Source organism: Suillus subaureus (assembly GCF_016647635.1).
Source record: "Suillus subaureus strain MN1 chromosome Unknown BJ212scaffold_180, whole genome shotgun sequence".
NCBI lineage: Eukaryota > Fungi > Basidiomycota > Agaricomycetes > Boletales > Suillaceae > Suillus > Suillus subaureus.
Window position 1 is genome coordinate 1 of NW_024538736.1, and position 17496 is coordinate 17496.

The 17496-nt window shown below is 44.8% G+C and overlaps 1 protein-coding gene across 1 annotated transcript; it reads left to right on the top strand.

Annotated features, from left to right (window-relative positions):
* Positions 1 to 15342: 15342 nt before the first annotated feature.
* Positions 15343 to 15870, top strand: BJ212DRAFT_1204784 (uncharacterized protein; the record flags this gene model as incomplete). The annotated part of the gene is made up of 3 exons (XM_041329143.1): positions 15343 to 15489; positions 15559 to 15736; positions 15782 to 15870. Coding segments are annotated over 3 exons (414 nt in total), but the record flags the coding sequence as incomplete, so codon positions are not given.
* Between the last annotated feature and the right edge of the window lie 1626 nt (positions 15871 to 17496).

Sequence of the window (17496 nt, forward strand, 5' to 3'; positions counted from 1 at the left end):
GAGGACACATCGGGGTTATTTGGCACTCTATTATGTAACGAGGCACGAGCGGAAAAATAGAGTAAGGTCTTCGACCGAACAGCAGACGTGGCACCAATCCTCTTGTCTTCGTGCCCTGATCATTGTTCATTGTTGCGCAGATATCTGTGCTTGCTTTTATTTTCTTCAAAGGCATATAAGACACCAGAATATCACTATAAACTTTCCTCTTTTATAACAACTTGTGGCAATGCCCTTAGTAGTAGATCCCTCACTTGAAGTTGTCCCAGACTTCACCAGTAACCTATATGCTGGTATCTGTGTAGACCTCACAGGAGCAACAAACCAAACTGAAGAGCAAGTGATAGAACATCTAACACAGACTTGGAATGCAGATCATGATGCAAGAGTGGCAGATTGGAACCAGAATCAAGAGCCAGAAGCTCAAGCCCTAGCAGCAGCTGAAAGGGTGCATGCAGCACAGCAAGATGCAGAACATATTCAGTGTGAAACTGAAGCAGAAAAGGAACAAGTGGAAGCAGAGAAGAAAAAACTGAAGATGAATGGATTTGACAAGACATCAACCATAGGAGACTTCCTAGCTCCTTGTCCTGCCCAATACACAATTCAGAAACTTACCAATTTTGAATATGTAGAACTTTGGTACTTCTCACTGGACAGATGTAAAGATACCCTCAAGATGTTGCACTCTACAGCTGATAACAACTTGAGCCTTACCAGAATGGACAACCAACTCATGCTATGTCCAATGTCTGCATTCAAAGCCTCAAAATCAGTGCTAGCTGACCATGAATTGATGTTTTTGACATTCCTTTGAGCAAAGAACATGTTCCTTGTCCAGATCAGCAAGGCCAAATGGCCTCAACCACATATCAATGCTCTATCTCTGTTTTTCTGGCACCTAGAGAATTACTTGATCCAAAACAACAGTGACATTGGCAACACAGTCATCCTGACATACACATCCTGTGTTTGTCATGATTGGCATGATCACCTCAAGCATGACAAAGGTTTTGACATTGGCAAGATCAACAAGAACCTCCTCCAGGTCATCAATGAAGAAATGTGGGACAAAATTCAATCCCATACACTGAACATTGTACATACTCAACCTCTGACAAGTGGCAAACTTGTGTTAACCTATTCCTATGTTTCCCCTTCATATCCTTGGAACCCTCACACCAATGGCCTCTCACTACATGTCCAACATGAATCTACCTGATGAATCTCCTATGGATGCCTGTAATACTTCACACAGATGTCCACAATGACACTCCCATGGATGCCTGCAATGACATTCCCATGGATGCACATCAAACGTGGACACTGATCACCAAGCCCTCCTCACAGCCCACAAGCAGAGAGGCATCCTTGAACCAATATTGGAGGTCCAGTTACCGTGACTCCTGTGGAGGCCCCAGCAACAATCAAAACCACAACTCACATTCTTGTTCTCCCCCACAGAGCTTGGAGAAAAACAAGGTATCAACCTCACTAGATTGTCCTTGTGATCATCAACAATGGTGTGGGGTTTTTTTCCATGGTGCAGGTTCATGAGGCCAGTCTGCCTGCACCCTTTGTCTCGGATGCTTTATCCATGATATTCAGCATTGTGAATCCCATACCATATGGGATGGCACTAATACCCACTGTTGATGGGCACATTGTCAACCCTCAAGGCCTTCCCATATGTTACAAATGGCAATGCCCAGGGGGTTGCAAAGCCCCGAACCATGAATCCTTCCATGAGTGTTCTGGATGTGAGAGCAAAGAATATGGAGCCCAAACACCATACAGTCCAGAGGGTTGGTATTTATTGCTCACAGAATCAGACCTCATCTGTAGATACCTGTCATATCCCACAATCTGGACTCACATTCCATAATATTCCCATGCTTTCCAAGTCTATGTCTGGACCCCATATCCAACTCATTCCCAGATCCCCTTCTGCTGTGTGCTCCACACCTCAGCAGGATTGACTCTGCTCAGGATTTACTCCTGAGCTCTGGACCTCTGGATTCTCACTGCTAGCCTGATCTGTACCACCCTATCCTGTCCACCCTATGCACACTCCATCTGGCAAGACATCTGAACTTCACCTTGTCTCATATTCAGGACTATACCCACCTCGTCATATCCTGGTCCTGTATCCACCTCATCTTCCAGATCCCCAGATCTCCAGACCTCCAGATATTAACTCTGGACCTATTCCCACCTTCTGTCTGATATCCTGCACCTATCCCCATGTAGACATCTCCGCCTTTCTAGCTTTTGGTTACCTCTTGTTCCATCCTGCTTATTGATCCTTGTATAAGTCTTCATCTCCGAGTTCATTTACTTATGTTTCATCTTACTTACTAATGTGCTTCCACATGCTTGTACATAGCCCTGCTCCTTTGCTTACTGATCCCCTCAGATATTCTCCAGTATATAACCCCTGTAGATACTCCTGTAGTTTCCTCAGTTTGAATATCAACTTAGATTTGCTCTCTCAACTTAGACTTGCCCAATCCTCTCTTGGACTTTGATCCTCCTAAGTCCTATCCTATCCATCAGGCCTAGGGATTGATTCCCTAGGCTGGAGCTTTGCCTTTCCAGCAGTTACCCTCTTTCTGGACTTAGGTCCAGTTCCTGACTCTCCGACTCTACCTTAGGGTAGTCAACCTCTGTTTGTTTCTACATGGGACTTTGTCCAATGTAGCCCCTATTCCTTATGTACCTCTGGATGTCCTATCCTCCTGTCCTTCCATCCTGTTTCCTGTAAAAGTATTACTTTGCAGTGGGAAATCTCCTGAGCACCTCCCGCATTCCTCCAGAACTCTCCTACACTCCTCTGAACATTTCCAATGCTCCTCCAGAAGTCTCCTAGCACTCCACCAGAGTAGCCAGCCTCTGGAAGTCCTCTGGACTTTGTTGGACCATCATTGGACCTCATTTGAAATAAAGAGCACATACTTGGGTAAGGGGCACAGCATACGAGCTGAGGCCAAGCCCTTTGGAATCAGTCCCTCTCTCTGCTTTTGTTAAGAACCATGCTCAAGGAAGAGAGAGAGACTGACTCAGAGGGGCTTGGCCTCAGCTCATATGCTGTGCCCCTTACCCAAGTATGTGCCCTTCATTTCAGAGGAAGTCCAATGATGGTCTGACAAAGTCTGGAGGACTTCCAGAGGCTGGCTACTCTGGTAGAGTGCTAGAGGACTTCTGGAGGAGTATGGGAAACGTCTGGAGGAGTGTGGGAGAGTTCCAGAGGAATGCAGGAAGTGCTCAGGATAGTTCCCACTGCAAGGTAATACTTTTACAGGAAATGAGATGGAAGGGTAGGAGGTCTGGAGGTCTAGAGGTCTGGAGGATAGGAGGACAGGATGTCCAGAAGTATGGAAGACAGGAGGACTAAAGGTCCAGAGGACAAGATGTCTGGAGGTACTCAGGACAGGACATGGAGGTATGGAGGGCAGGATGTCCGAGGGTTAGGAGGACGGGATGTTCAAAGGTACAGAGGGTGGAATGTCTGAAGGACAGGATGCCCAGAGGTACAAGGGACAGGATGTCCAGAGGTACAGAAGACAGGAGGTCTGGAAGGAATAGGGGCTACATCGGACAAAGTCCAATGTAGAAGCAAACAGAGGTAGACTACCCTCAGGTAGAGTTGGAGAGACAGGAAGTGGACCAAAGTCCGGAGAGAGGGTAAGTGCCAGAAAGGCAAGACTCCAGCCTAGGGAAGCAATCCCTAGACTTGGGGCAGAGACATAGGGGACAAATTCAAAGGTCCAGAATTCCGGCCTAGGAAATCCATCCCTAGGTCTTATGGAAAAGGACAAACTCAGATGGACTGAGGTCCAGAAGAAGATTGGGCAAGTAGAACAGGATCTAAGATGATATTCAGACTGAGGACTCTACAGGAGTTGTACAGGGGTTATATACTAGAGGATGTCTGAGAGGATCAGTAAGCAACAGAGTAAGGCTATGTACAAGCATGTGGAAACACATTGGTAAGTAAGACGGAACATAACTAAATGAACTTGGAGATGAAACTAGTACAAGGATCAATCAGCAAGATGGAAACAGAGATAACTAAGAACCAGAAAGGCAGAGATGCCTAAATGGGGATAGGTGCAGGATCTTGGACAGAGGGTGGGAATAGGTCCAGAGATCTGGAGATCTGGAAGGCAAGGCGGAAACAGGACTGATGTCATATCTGCATATCCAGATCTCAGATCCAATCCTTATCTCATCTCAGATCCAATCCACATCTTATCTCCCTCCAACATTTTATTATCCAATCTGTCCACTCATCCAGTCTGGTCCACAATTCATCCGAATCCACAACCAGCGCTCATCTCTTTTTGGTAATCCCCTAACTCCAGTATTTTGGTTATCTGTATATCTGTCCTGCTCCCTGATCTATTACCTATGCTTCATTTCTGTTTCATTATTTGTGATCCATTTCTACTTACCAATAGACCATCCATATGCTTCATACATAGCCTTGGACTCTGCTGATTGATCATTCCATTAGATACCTATAGTATATGTATAACCTCCTGTAACTCTCTGTAGTACCTCAGTTTGAATATGTCATATCCCACAATCCAGACCCATGTTCCATCATATTCCCACACCTTCCAAGCCTACGTCCGGACCCCACTTCATATCCAACTCATTCCCAGATCCCCTTCCACTGTGTGCTCCACACCTCAGCAGGATCAACTCCATTCCAGATTTACCCCTGAGCTCCAGACCATTGGATCTCCACTGTTAGCCTGATCCATACCCCCCTGTCCCATCCACCCTATGCACACTCCATCCAGCAAGACATCCAGACTTCACCTCATCTTGGATTCTGGACTATATCCACCTTCTTGTATTCCAGTCCTGTATCCACCTTGTCTTCTGGATCCCCAGATCTCCAGACCTCCGGATATTAATGCTGGACCTATTCCCACCCTCTGTCCGATATCCTGCACCTATCCCCATTTAGGCATCTCTGCCTTTCTGGCTTTTGGTTACCTCTTCTTCCATCTTGCTTATTGATCCTTGTACAAGTCTTCATCTCCAAGCTCATTTAGTTATGTTCCATCTTACTTACTAATGTGTTTCCACATGCTTGTACATAGCCTTGCTCCTTTGCTTACTGATCCCCTCAGATGTTGTCCAGTATATAACCCCTGTAGATACTCTTGTAGTTCCTCAGTTTGAATATCAACTTAGACTTGCCCAATCCTCTCTTGGACTTTGGTCCACCTAAGTTTGTCCTACCCATCAGGCCTAGGGATTGATTCCCTAGGCCAGAGCTCCACCTTTCCGGCACTTACCCTCTTTCTGGACTTAGGTCTAATCCCTGTCTCTCTAACTCTACCTTAGGGTAGTCTACCTCTGTTTGTTTCTACATCAGACTTTGTCCGATGTAGCCCCTATTCCTTCCGGACCTCCAGACCTCCTGTCCCTTGTACCTCCGGGCATCCTGTCCTTTGGACATTCCATCCTCCTAACCCTCGGACATCCTATCCTCCTGTCCTTTGGACATCCTGCCCTCCTGTCCTCCTGTCCTTCTGTCCTCCGTCATCCTGCCCTCCTGCCCTCCTGCCCTCCTGTCCTCCTGTCCTCTGGACCTTTGGACCTTCTATCCTTCCATCCTGTTTCCTGTAGAAGTATTACCTTGCAGTGGGAACTCTCCTGAGCACTTCCTGCATTCCTCCAGAACTCTCCCATGCTCCTCCAGAAGTCCTCTAGCGCTCTCCAGCAGAGTAGCCAGCCTCCAGAAGTCCTCCAGACTTCATCGGACCATCATCGGACCTCATATGAAATGAAGGGCACATACTCAGGTAAGGGGCACAGTGTACGAGCTGAGGCAAAGCCCCTCTGAGTCAGTCTCTCTCTCCTTTGAGCAACATGGTTCTTAACAGACAGTCACTACTGCTAGTTTCTAGTCCAGACTCATCTGGATTAGCCTTACGATACTTATCCTGCATCCGGAAGTCATCCAGATCCACTATGCTACCCATCCAACCCTCCGGATGCATTAGTCTTGCCTTCCTGAAATAAGGGGCAATACTTGAGTAAGGGGCACAGTGCATGAGCTGAGGCCGAAGCCCTTAGGATCCATTAAACCTTGAGTATGAACTTAACAACTAAGATATGTGAGGTGGTGGATGTAGTCCAGAATCTAAGAGGAGGTAAAATCCGGATGTCTTGCTGGATGGAATGTGCATAGGGTGGACAGGATATGGGTGTATGGATTGGGCTAGTAGTAAAGATCTGGAGGTCTGGAGCTCAGGGATAATTCTATAGCAAAGCTAATCCTGCTTAGATATGGAGCACACAGTGGAAGGGGATCCAGGAATGAGTCAGAGGTGGAGTCCGGAAATAGGCCTGGAAGGCATGGGAATATTATGGGATCTAGGTCTGGCATATGGGATATGACAGCTTTGAGCAAACCAGTTCTTAACAATACCTGTCCATTCCAGAGGGACTTGTCTTTGGCTTCTCTGGGAGTATACCCCCAATTACATGTACCTATACACCCTCTAATAGTGCCTCTATTAATGAGCATGTGGAAGTATTCCAAAGCATTGTTGAGCATGAGTTTTCCAAAGGACACTTTGTTGGTCCTTTCATAGCCAAAGACCTTAAGTCACCCATCAGGGATTTCCAAACAGCTCCATTATCACTTGTTCCCAAGCCCAGTAAACCTGGAAATTTTCATCTCATACAAAATCTATCACACCCCACCAACCCATCCCCTTCTATTAGTTCAATTAATTCTAGAGTTGACTCTGACCTTTTCCTGTGCACCTATGGCATCTTCCTCCTGGTTCTCAAGGAGCCATCCACAACATCACTGAAGCATATCACATGAGGTTCCCACATACCCACTGTAATTAGACATGACAGCTGGGCCTGATGGTGGGTCTTATTCGACTGGCTTTTAGCTGTAGCCACCCAAATGAATAAATATTCAATATTTCAAGGCCTTTGAGAGTAGCAAATACCTACTGGTAGTGTAGGGGGGTGGTAGGGGGTGGTGTAGACTGTCCCTGACATGCCTGGGAAGTATTTTTAATACAGCTGTCCATTAATAGAAGTGCTGCCAGCTGTAAGATAGCCATGCCAGTGCTAAACCTTCATGCTCACTGTGCTAGACAGCGAGCTCAAGTATCTTGCCACCAGACTCATCAATTGAAGCCAGGCTTTTTTGTATAGGTAGTATACAATGTAAGTGACACATCATAGGCCACTGAGCAATGTCTATCTACCATCAAGCATCAACAGCAACCTGCAGGATGTCTTTGAGGATGCGAGAGTTCTCCTCCCTGTCTGTGTCAGCAATCTCCTCCTCATCAAGGTCCTCTAGCACTTCATCTTCCTCCCCCTCCATCATAGTGAGGCTTGTGGGAATGAGCACTGCTGGAATGCACACGGCAGCTGCACCAGGGCCTTCCTCCATACTTTCTCCTGGTGTTGTTGGTCCTGTAAAGCCTGGTAATGCAGTGATTTCATGCAAATGGTGGAGATGGTATGCTGTAAATCTTGCATGTATATTGTGGTGTAAGCCAACTTGATGAGCGAGGGCAGGGTGCATCAATTGAAGCTGCTTCTCACACTCAGCTAAATACAACACTTCATCATGCAAGTAGGTGGCTACACAATGGATCTTGACATTGAGGCGTTGTATTTCCTCGCATGCTCAATGCATCTTGAAGTAAGTGTCCATTGTTTGTCAACCTGTAGGAGTTGCCCAAGGGTGATGCAATATGTCTTGCCATGCATCTCACAGAAGGTCAAAGTCAGCCACAAAAGTGTACTTGACAACATCTTCCCAAGAGAGAGTGGTCATGGTGGAGAAACAGCATGTGCTGCTGCATTGTACCTGTCAAGAGCTGTGTGGATGGCTGCTGAATGCATTTGCAAGGCTTTGCCAATGTGTTTATGAAGCTTGTAACCTGGTATGAAATGGGCACGATTCAAGCAATCACATTTAGACTAACCTGTTCCCACTTGATTCATCTTTGAGAGCTCGAAAATTTGGGTGATAACCAAACCTTCCAGGTTATCAAGCACACATTGCAACTTGCGATTGGCAACTAGACGACCCACATCCCTCCACTCCTGATCATCCAGTACCCATCTATGAGTGATCCCAAGCTTGACCTCAAGCTCCTGTACAACCTTCAAATCCTTCTCATAATTCTCAATCGCATGTCTTCATGCAGTCTCGTTCCTCATTGTTGAAGTGATATCATGAGCCCTGAACTCTACAGTTCTGGGCATGGACACTGCCCAAGCCATAGACGTAACATCAAGGTCTTTCCTGATCAAATTTTTTTAGTCCACATGTGAATTAAAAAAGTGGACACTCACTTGCTCCCAGACAAGTTCACCAGCCTCTGCCAATATTCCATTTGGAGTGTCTTGCTTTCAGGTTCTTGTGTTAGGGACATTAGGTAGTTGTGCTCCTTGGCTAGCCAAGCGTCAAATGTGTTCTCATCTGTGATACCAAGCTCGACCATCAGTTTGGGCAGCATTCTTTGACCATCATGGAGCACATTGAATGCCTGCCTGTAGTTGTTGTATAGGAATGTAGCTAGCAATTGATAAAATATTAGCACTGCATCCCACTTCCTATTAATGTGAAAACTTACTAAGGTTTGCATATACCTCAAAATCATCATTATGTTGAAAGTAGTTAGCAATGGCCTGTCACTGGTGGAAGATGCTGGCATAATGGACAGATGCAGCAAGTGCATTGGACTTTGAAAATATGCATTTGCACCCTTCAAGATCTTCAAGTCCGAGTCCATCAATATAGGTAGTGAGATGATTGAGTTGGCAAAGGCATTGGTGAGCATGTCCATGGAAAGCTCCAACGAGGGAAGTGTGGTTGAGGTCATGTGCATGGCATCCCACAGAACTTCGGCTGAGCATGGTTTTGAACCTATAACTGACATTGTAGCCACTGCCCAGGTCCTTCCTGAATGTATCTAGTAGTTTTGAGACCACTGCTAGAGGGTATTTTGATCTAGAAGTCAGATCAGTGAGCAGAAAACAAATGCTGACAATATAACCTACTGTTCACTGCTCTGGACCATGTCAGCAAAAGAAGCAAGAAGCCATGACAACAGGCAGACATGAAGATCCCAGATTCATCAAATACACCCCACATCTTCTTCATCTTTTCATTCCTCATATTTTTCCAGCATCCAGCACAAGGATTGTCCTAGGCACTAGGTTGAAAACAAAAGTAGGCATGAAGGAAAACTCACCTCATTGTTGTCTGCCATCATATCTGCAGGTGAGTTGGCCACAAACTGATCAATATACTCTCTTGACAGATATCAGTCACTCTGAACCACTTGCATAGATGGGAGTTCAGCAGAGCGTGGAGGTATGTTGTTGTTGTTGTTGTTGTTGTTGTTATCTGAGTCAAGCTTTTTTAAAACTCACTTGAGTGAATCATTGCCGTCCATAGTATAAAGCAGTCTAAATTTTAATGGGACTTCACCTTTAAGCATGTATGTACACACTGGACATGCATGCATCAGCCGCCAGTTCAGATCACAATGCCCAATTGCTTGGTGAACCAGCATGTCGATGTTAGTGAGAATTTGTAAGTAGACATCAAGTGCAATTGAGAATTGCTGTGACAAGTATGGATAAAATTGAACCTAATATAAAATGAAGTCAATACATTACATATGAAGGGAACACAAGGTATGCACACCTTGCAGGTCACACAATGTCCTCACATAGGCCTGGATAGAGAAATGTGGATTGCACTGACATGTGATTTGATAGAAGTTGAGGGCTTCTACTGTTATTGCAGTTGATGGGCTGATAAGCAAACAAGGGATTACACCTTGGCATACAAGTGCAGATGCAGTAAAGGCGTCAGTAAGTAGAATACTCAGAGGTAGCCTTTCAGTGTCTAACAGTGCATACGTCAGCAACCCGAGTGAGTACGTCATTAGAAGCTCACAAAACACATCTACCACCTTTATAGCAATCGATCCTGTATTCACATCTTGCATCCTATCCGAGTAGTGAGAGAAAAAACCTCGCCCATCCAATGTCCTGTGAACAAGGTGCCAGTCCATATAGGCACCTGTCAATGCTGACATTTGCCTGTCAAAAGCTTCTGTATGGTGCCTAGTCCTGTCACGCCTGTTCCTGTAGTCTATGCGATGAACACGAGATGTCTTTGTGTTTCTGATGACACCATAAGCCTCAACACTGTGATTACATTGTACAGTCAACTTACATGTTCCAGAAGTCACCCACGAGTTCTCGGGTAAGTTCCTGTAGCTCTCCACCTGCATGGCTAATGTCTATTGGCTTGGAGCCATCCAATATGCTCATGCCAAAACCATCATCACCATCAAATGCCCAATCACTGAAGTCATCATGAGGTTGTTGTAACACTTCAAGGGCGCATTTTTCCTCCATGCTCATTGCTATGTAAGTCACATTTTATCCTCATGGCACTAACAAAGTAAAGGATTTAGGTACCTTCCATGTGAGTTTTCTTGCACATGTTTACGCCTGCTGCTCACTCAGAACTTTTTCTGGAACCTAGCAGCTCCTGTTGAGGATGAAGATTGATGGGGTCTCGGTGGGATATGACATGGTGAATTTTTAGTGAGGTGAGTCCTGTGCAATTTTTGGAACGTTTGTTGAGGTGCACAGGTGCCATAGTATTATAGAATTGATGTTGGTACAAAGACTCAAGAGATTTGTATGCACATGACTCTGCAGAGTCAACAATTTCTTTTATGGATGAAGAGTAGTACCATCATGAGCTCCCAGTCTTCTTGATTGCAAGGTATAGTACACCACTACCCATCCTATTTTTCACATCATCAACTTTTCTAGGTCTACAGCATCCAGACCTGCTGGTGACTCACACTTGGACCAACCGAACAACACAGACACATTCCCAGCGAACAACAACTTGGACAAAAATCACAGGTGAGGGTACAGAGACTGAGACAGTTGGGGAGAAAACACGCACCACGGACACTGAGAGAACTTAGACAATTACTGGGCCAGTAAGTATTTTTATTGATTATCAGGGAACAAAGGTACTGATCTTTGTTTGACATAGTCTGATCTCCCCATCTTAAACACCCAAGTTGAAGGGCCCCCCTCACTAACCCCTTCATCATCAACAGAGTCTAACTCAGTTGTTTCAGTATCAGTCAGTCTAGAATCTACACAGACACCTCCTTCCACACCCACTTCCTTGTCCCACTTGAGTGATGCTTTGTGGGCTCAGGTGGAAGACTTATCAGACCTTGTAGATGGAATTGATTTGGGACCTTGAGTTACTTACATACAATGTACCTTTGATCTATGAAAATGCCATCGATCCAGTATGATAATTGCTCTATTGGTATTCGTTCTTCAGTGCTGTGATCTGATCTCACTGATACTGATCTTACAAACATAAACGATGCAATATAAGTAATGCTCTGACATTATCTCTCTCTCCAAGCTACCAATCTACTATGGTAGATGACTATGGTAGATGAATACTAAGCATTTCTGAAGACAACTGAAGGAGTACCATACATGTAGAATACTTGGCTTAAGCTTGTGTCCCGAAGTGTGACTGAATTTCATGTCAGTAATAACAATATTTTTAAGCAAATCTCATTAGCACAAACTGTCAATGTTCAACATCCAGTGTCCAATCTACAACAAAGCTCCCTTCTTCTCTGCAACAACTGTGACTTACTACACAATATGTGTCCTAAGTATGAAACTGCAGAGGAGCGTCGATGTGCTCAACTGAAAACCAAAAAGGAGAGCTATGCACAGTAATTTTGTTTAGTTCTTGTCCTCATCACTTTAGCACTGACTCACTTCTAGTCACTGACCTCAAGAACAAGTGAAGTCCCACACACAATGGCGACATCATAGAGGGGCTGCTGTGGTGAGCACTCATTTTAAATTCAGGCATATGTTACCAATGTCTTCACTTAGGATACTCAAGATCTTCTTCAGCACCTTGATGATGTATGGTTTCATCTAGGTTATCACAGTAGCACTCTCTAACATGATTTCTGGGAATCGTATGGGATGTCAATCATGACCAATGTCAATTGAGAGGGCTGGGATTCAGTCAGACTGGAATGTGAGGCAGGGCTCACAGAGGCGAAGGGTTTGCTCCAGCAGGCAATTGACTTGTGTACTGAAGCCCGTGATGTTGATGGACCTCTCACAGATAAATTACACAATGGAATAGCATCTGTTGTAGATGTGGTAGAACTGCATATCCATGCATGGGAGGAGCTGTTGTCGTTGATGGCCCTTGGAGTTGATACGTACTTTGATGCTCTTTGATATGGTTCACTCATCTGGCAAGGTCCCAAAGCATCATGATGATATTGAGGGGAGGGATGCACATGCTGCACAGTTTCTATAGTATATGGGCTCTGATTTTGTTACCACCTGGATTACATGCATATACATGTCTACTGTCTGCTGGAACTTTCGGTTCTGGTAGAGCATGTTACCCCAGTCTTGAAATTTTGTGCACTCCTGAAGTACTCTTATGTTGAAGTGAACAAACAACCCTGTCTTGAAAGTACTGACCTCCACTGACATTCCAGTGAGGCTCATCAGCAAGTGATTCTGTGACACACTGATATCAGGTGTTCAGGTGGGACATAGTACTTAGAACAAAGTGTTACTTCATGTTGATTGAATTGGTGGAGCACAAGAGCTGGAAAGCCAACTTAAAGGCGAGACTCACCACTTTATGGCCTCTGACAATGATGCAAAGTGCAGCACACAGCCACACTGATATTGTTACTGCCAGCAAGTGATGGAAGCAAATGGTTAACTGTTTGACATTTCATAGGAGACTTTAAGCAGTTGCTTACATACTCACTTGAACATCAGCTGAGGCTTTATTGAGCCTTCCTTGTGTCAATTTGCTCCAGTGCTGATCACACTATTGTATATTGCAAACAACCATGACTGTGGATGAGGTGAGCACTATCTGGGGACAGCATGAAAATGGCTCATTCATTCATTTGTTCAATCATTCTCACACTCACTGCATCTCTGTGAGTATCGCAATAAGTCTGACTTTCAGAACTTCCTAACAACATTTGTCTCTGCAGGAGTGGGGCTATGGGATGACTTCCATGAGGAATTGGGAACAATTTCATGCAGTGGCCATTAAGGTATGTCCATCAGACTGTATGCATGCTTCCCTGCTTGAATAGGACCTTGCCAGTTGGTACTTACATTGTTATGACTCCAGTGTTCAAACAGACATCATATGCAACCTCAAAATGTCCTGTACCTACCAATTTCCTCAGTGTTCAGGTGTTAGTACACTGTGTACACAGCCAGAACAGCCAGATGATGACTGGAGATTTTGTCTTAGTATGTATGCCTCACTTTCATCCAATCATTCATCCCTACATTCACTCTCTGATAAAGACGTCAATGAACCATCAAACACTGCTGAGCTTCTAGCAGAAGCTATCACCATTCACATGAATCACATCGCTGTGTGTTACAGTCGCACTTGCCCCTATTCATTTTCCACTTACAGTTGTATTACGTCGTGACCGCACTATGCTGCGCCATCATTAGACTCTTTTCTTGAACTCTTTTCTATATTTGTATCACATCGCGATCGCTCTTCGCAGCCATCATTAGATGACTCATCTCTTATCTCTGACTCATCTCCAAGTACCAGCCCTAAAGTACTTACATCCTATATAAGACCAGTCATGTACTTAGTAGATCTTTACTTTAATCTTACTAGGTTTTCACCAGAACTTCTCTTGCTTAAGACCTCCAATCTTAAGCCGTCTGAAACCGACATTCAAGTCAAAGACACTCTGCTTCCACCAGTCTTTGATTTCCCAGACCCCCCCTCCCCCTGTTTCTCCTTGCCCTGTTGAACAGGAGATGCTTGATTGTGGCATGCTCACAGCAGAGGATATAGCTATTCAAATCCATGGTCGTGCTTTCCCCAACCTTGGCCCAAATTTTCACACTCCAGAGGCACTTCTTGATGCACTGGACTACTATGATGCATATAGTGATGTTACTGCAGCAGGCACCCAACCCCTGAATGCATATAGAGTGCATTCACTACCTAAGGATCTGGAGTAGCACACCATGGAGCGAGAATTAGAGAAGGTGCTGGAAGATATTCAACAAATGGACCCTGGTGAAGAAGACATGGACTTCAACATGGGTGATCCAGATATGGACTTCAATGAAGATATGATGGATGATGGCACTCCTGCAGATGTGATTCCACCTGGCCTGGATAATGAAGATTTGTTCATGTCTAATGGTAGCTGTGCCGTGTCTACCCTTCTGCCCCACCTCCTCACCATATACACACTCACTACATGGCTACATCTGCAATGGCATCTTCCTCACACTGCATGCAGTGTGCTTCTCTCTATCTTATCCTGTTTGCTACTGTTCTTGTTTCCTCAGCTCGATACTCCATTCCACACGCTGCAGTCAGCTACATGCATGCTAGTGCTCGATACTCCATTTTACACCCTTCCTTGTTGTCCCATGTGCTGAGAAGTATACCTGCCTGCAGGTTCTACTCATAATCAAGACACTTGCATGACTTGCAACATCCCTCTGTTTTTACCTGATACTATGAGGCATGGATTTACTTGTATGAAGAAAATTCCTTATGTTAAGTATCCGTATCTCCCTCTTTCAGTTCAAATCCAGTCTATCTTAACGATTCCAGGTGTTGAAGCTACACTTGATGGCTAGCATTCAAAGCCATGAGTATCTGGTCAATACACAGATATATTTGATGGTGATATGTGTCACCTGAAACTCAAAGCATCTGATGGAAGTCTTTTCTTTTCAAATGGTCCAAATGAATGCCAAGGACCTGACAAAGAGCTTCACATAGGTGTCAACCTTGGAGTTGACTGGTCTATACTAGCACATTTATGGTTGTGTGGTGTGCTCAGACACTAGTACTCTTTAGGTTCTCATATATATGCAGTAATATTGTACCATCCCACTTGTTGTGTCTGACATTATTTTCTATTTGTAATCTTCCCCCCAAGTATCAGTGAGTGGCACTACATGCTTATTCACTTGAACTAACTTGTGTTATATAACATAGCTATTGCATATCTAATTTGTTGTGTATGAGCATCATATCAGGTCTGAAGGAGCAGAATCCTGATCAAATCCAATGCTTTCTTCATCCAATTGTCTCAGATCTCTTATGACTCTGGAAGCACAGCATCAAGGTACCAACAAAATCTTGTACAGAAGGTGAGTAAGATATGAGATATGAACCATGTCAGCAGATCAACTGATAATTTGAATGAAGGTCAACTTGTTCACTTAATTCTTGGTGCTGTAGTTTGTGGTAAACCAGCTGCTCACAAGATTGGTGGCTTTGCATCGCATTCACACACTAACTTATGCACAGCCTGCTGGATCACACAAGCAGATAAAGCAAGAGTGGCCACATTTGTGACAGATGGTGGGTATTAAAGCTATTACTTCTGACGCCCATGCCAACTATGATTCCCAACATTCAAGGAACAAACAAATTTACAACAGTGCAAGTTAGGAGAAAAATACCAACAACTCACCACACCTACCACATGCAAGAACTTTGTCAAAGACTATGCAACATGCTATACCCAGCTTTCCAGGCTCCCATACTTCAATTTAGTCAACCAGGTTGTAATCGACCCAATGCATAATCTATTTCTTGGTACATTCTATTTCATGTTTTATGTAATTGCTCATTAGACAATAGGTCTCATCAAAATGCATTTCTACAATATTTGGGTGCAAGGGAAAGTACTCCATCCAAACCATGAGCTCACTACTTTTCACAACATGCTTGCTAATGTAAGTATACTTTCTTCTTGTTTCATTAGACTGACATGTAACATAGTTCACCCTACCAAGTGCATGCAGAAAGCTCCCTAAGGACATAGGCATGCCCTCAGGAGGATTGTTCACAGTTGATCAATGGCTCTTGCTTTCAACTGTTTACAAGGGCTGGCTTGCCATTGAGCAAGAGTTTGCTGCATGGGCAGATAGCCATGACCATACTCAAGGGATAACTGGATCCGAAGGGCTTCAGCCTCAGCTCGTGCGCTGTGTAGCAGGAAACCAGCCAAAGTTTGGCCATGCTGTTGCTAATCAGCTCACATAGTAAGCATGGCGCTGGCATCAACCCTCGTGACCCTTGTGGTTCGAAGACCTTGATGCACTGTGGAAAGACAACCCTGCATTTTCTCCAAAGGCTTTTTCCTCTGCTCCTGGCAAAGATCATGCTGATGGCCTCCAAGCACTGTCACAGCCTACTCCTCACACTACCGCCTCAGACACACATGTACTCAATAACTCTAACCTTGATGATATGAACCCTGATCTTGATGATTCACCAAACAAAGGCACCCCTGCTGCAGCTATTGAGGACTACAACCCTGCATATGACAACTATGACCCCACACATGATGACCATGACCCTACACTTGAAGATCATGACCACATGATGGGTCATGGAGGTTGGGATGGTGGTGCTGAGGAGATGGAGATGGAGGAGGACAACTACAGGGAACAGGATGACATTCAGCAGCATCTATGCAAGAAACACCCACACCAAACCTCCCCCTCTCTGCCCCATACATTCAAGCCAACAAACTGCATCCCACAGTATGATAGTTATGAAGCAGCCTTCACTAGCAAGTCTCACATCGCTCATGCCATGAACCATGGCCCCCCTCACTCAAAAAGGCCAGCATCCATGGCATCTGCATCATCCAGTGTCCCCAGCTCATCTGCATGCACATTCTCATCACCATCAGACTCGAAAGACTCGCCACCCCTGTGCAGACTTGGGCAGCTGAAGCCTGCCCACAAGCACAGCCTCTCAGGGCGCATTCAATCAGGGACATTAGACGTGCTTGATCAAGTGGAGTCTCTCACTGATGACATGAGCTACATTTACTCTGCAAAGGTGGCTGCCTCGGAGTATCAAATTGCGAAGGTCAATGCACTCTGCCAAGAGCACAACATCCAATTCCAATGTGAACAGGGCACAATTGAGCACACTGAAGCTGCCTCAGTGCATGAGAGGTCACAGGAGGTGAAGGCACTGGAGCCTTGTCTTCTCGAAGCACAGGCTAAGGTTCAGTCCGAGAAGACAGCAGCCCTTCGCCTTGAAATCGAGTTGATTAACCTCAAAGAAGGGTCTTCAGCAAAAGGGAGTGTTTTGTCTACTTGATTTGTTGTTTGTGTGCTTGCTTGCATTTGTTGTTGTACTTGTTCACATTGGATTCATGTTTGAAGTCATGTGCAACTAGTTCTCATTGGTATATGCCCAGTATGTCTTACATGTCCTATGTCACTAATGCTACTGTTCATGCACATGCAAGATACACTGCACTGACAAGTTCTATAGTGTGATCAAGAATAACTTTGAGGTGGACAGTGAGTTCATCTGAAGAATGTGAGATACCA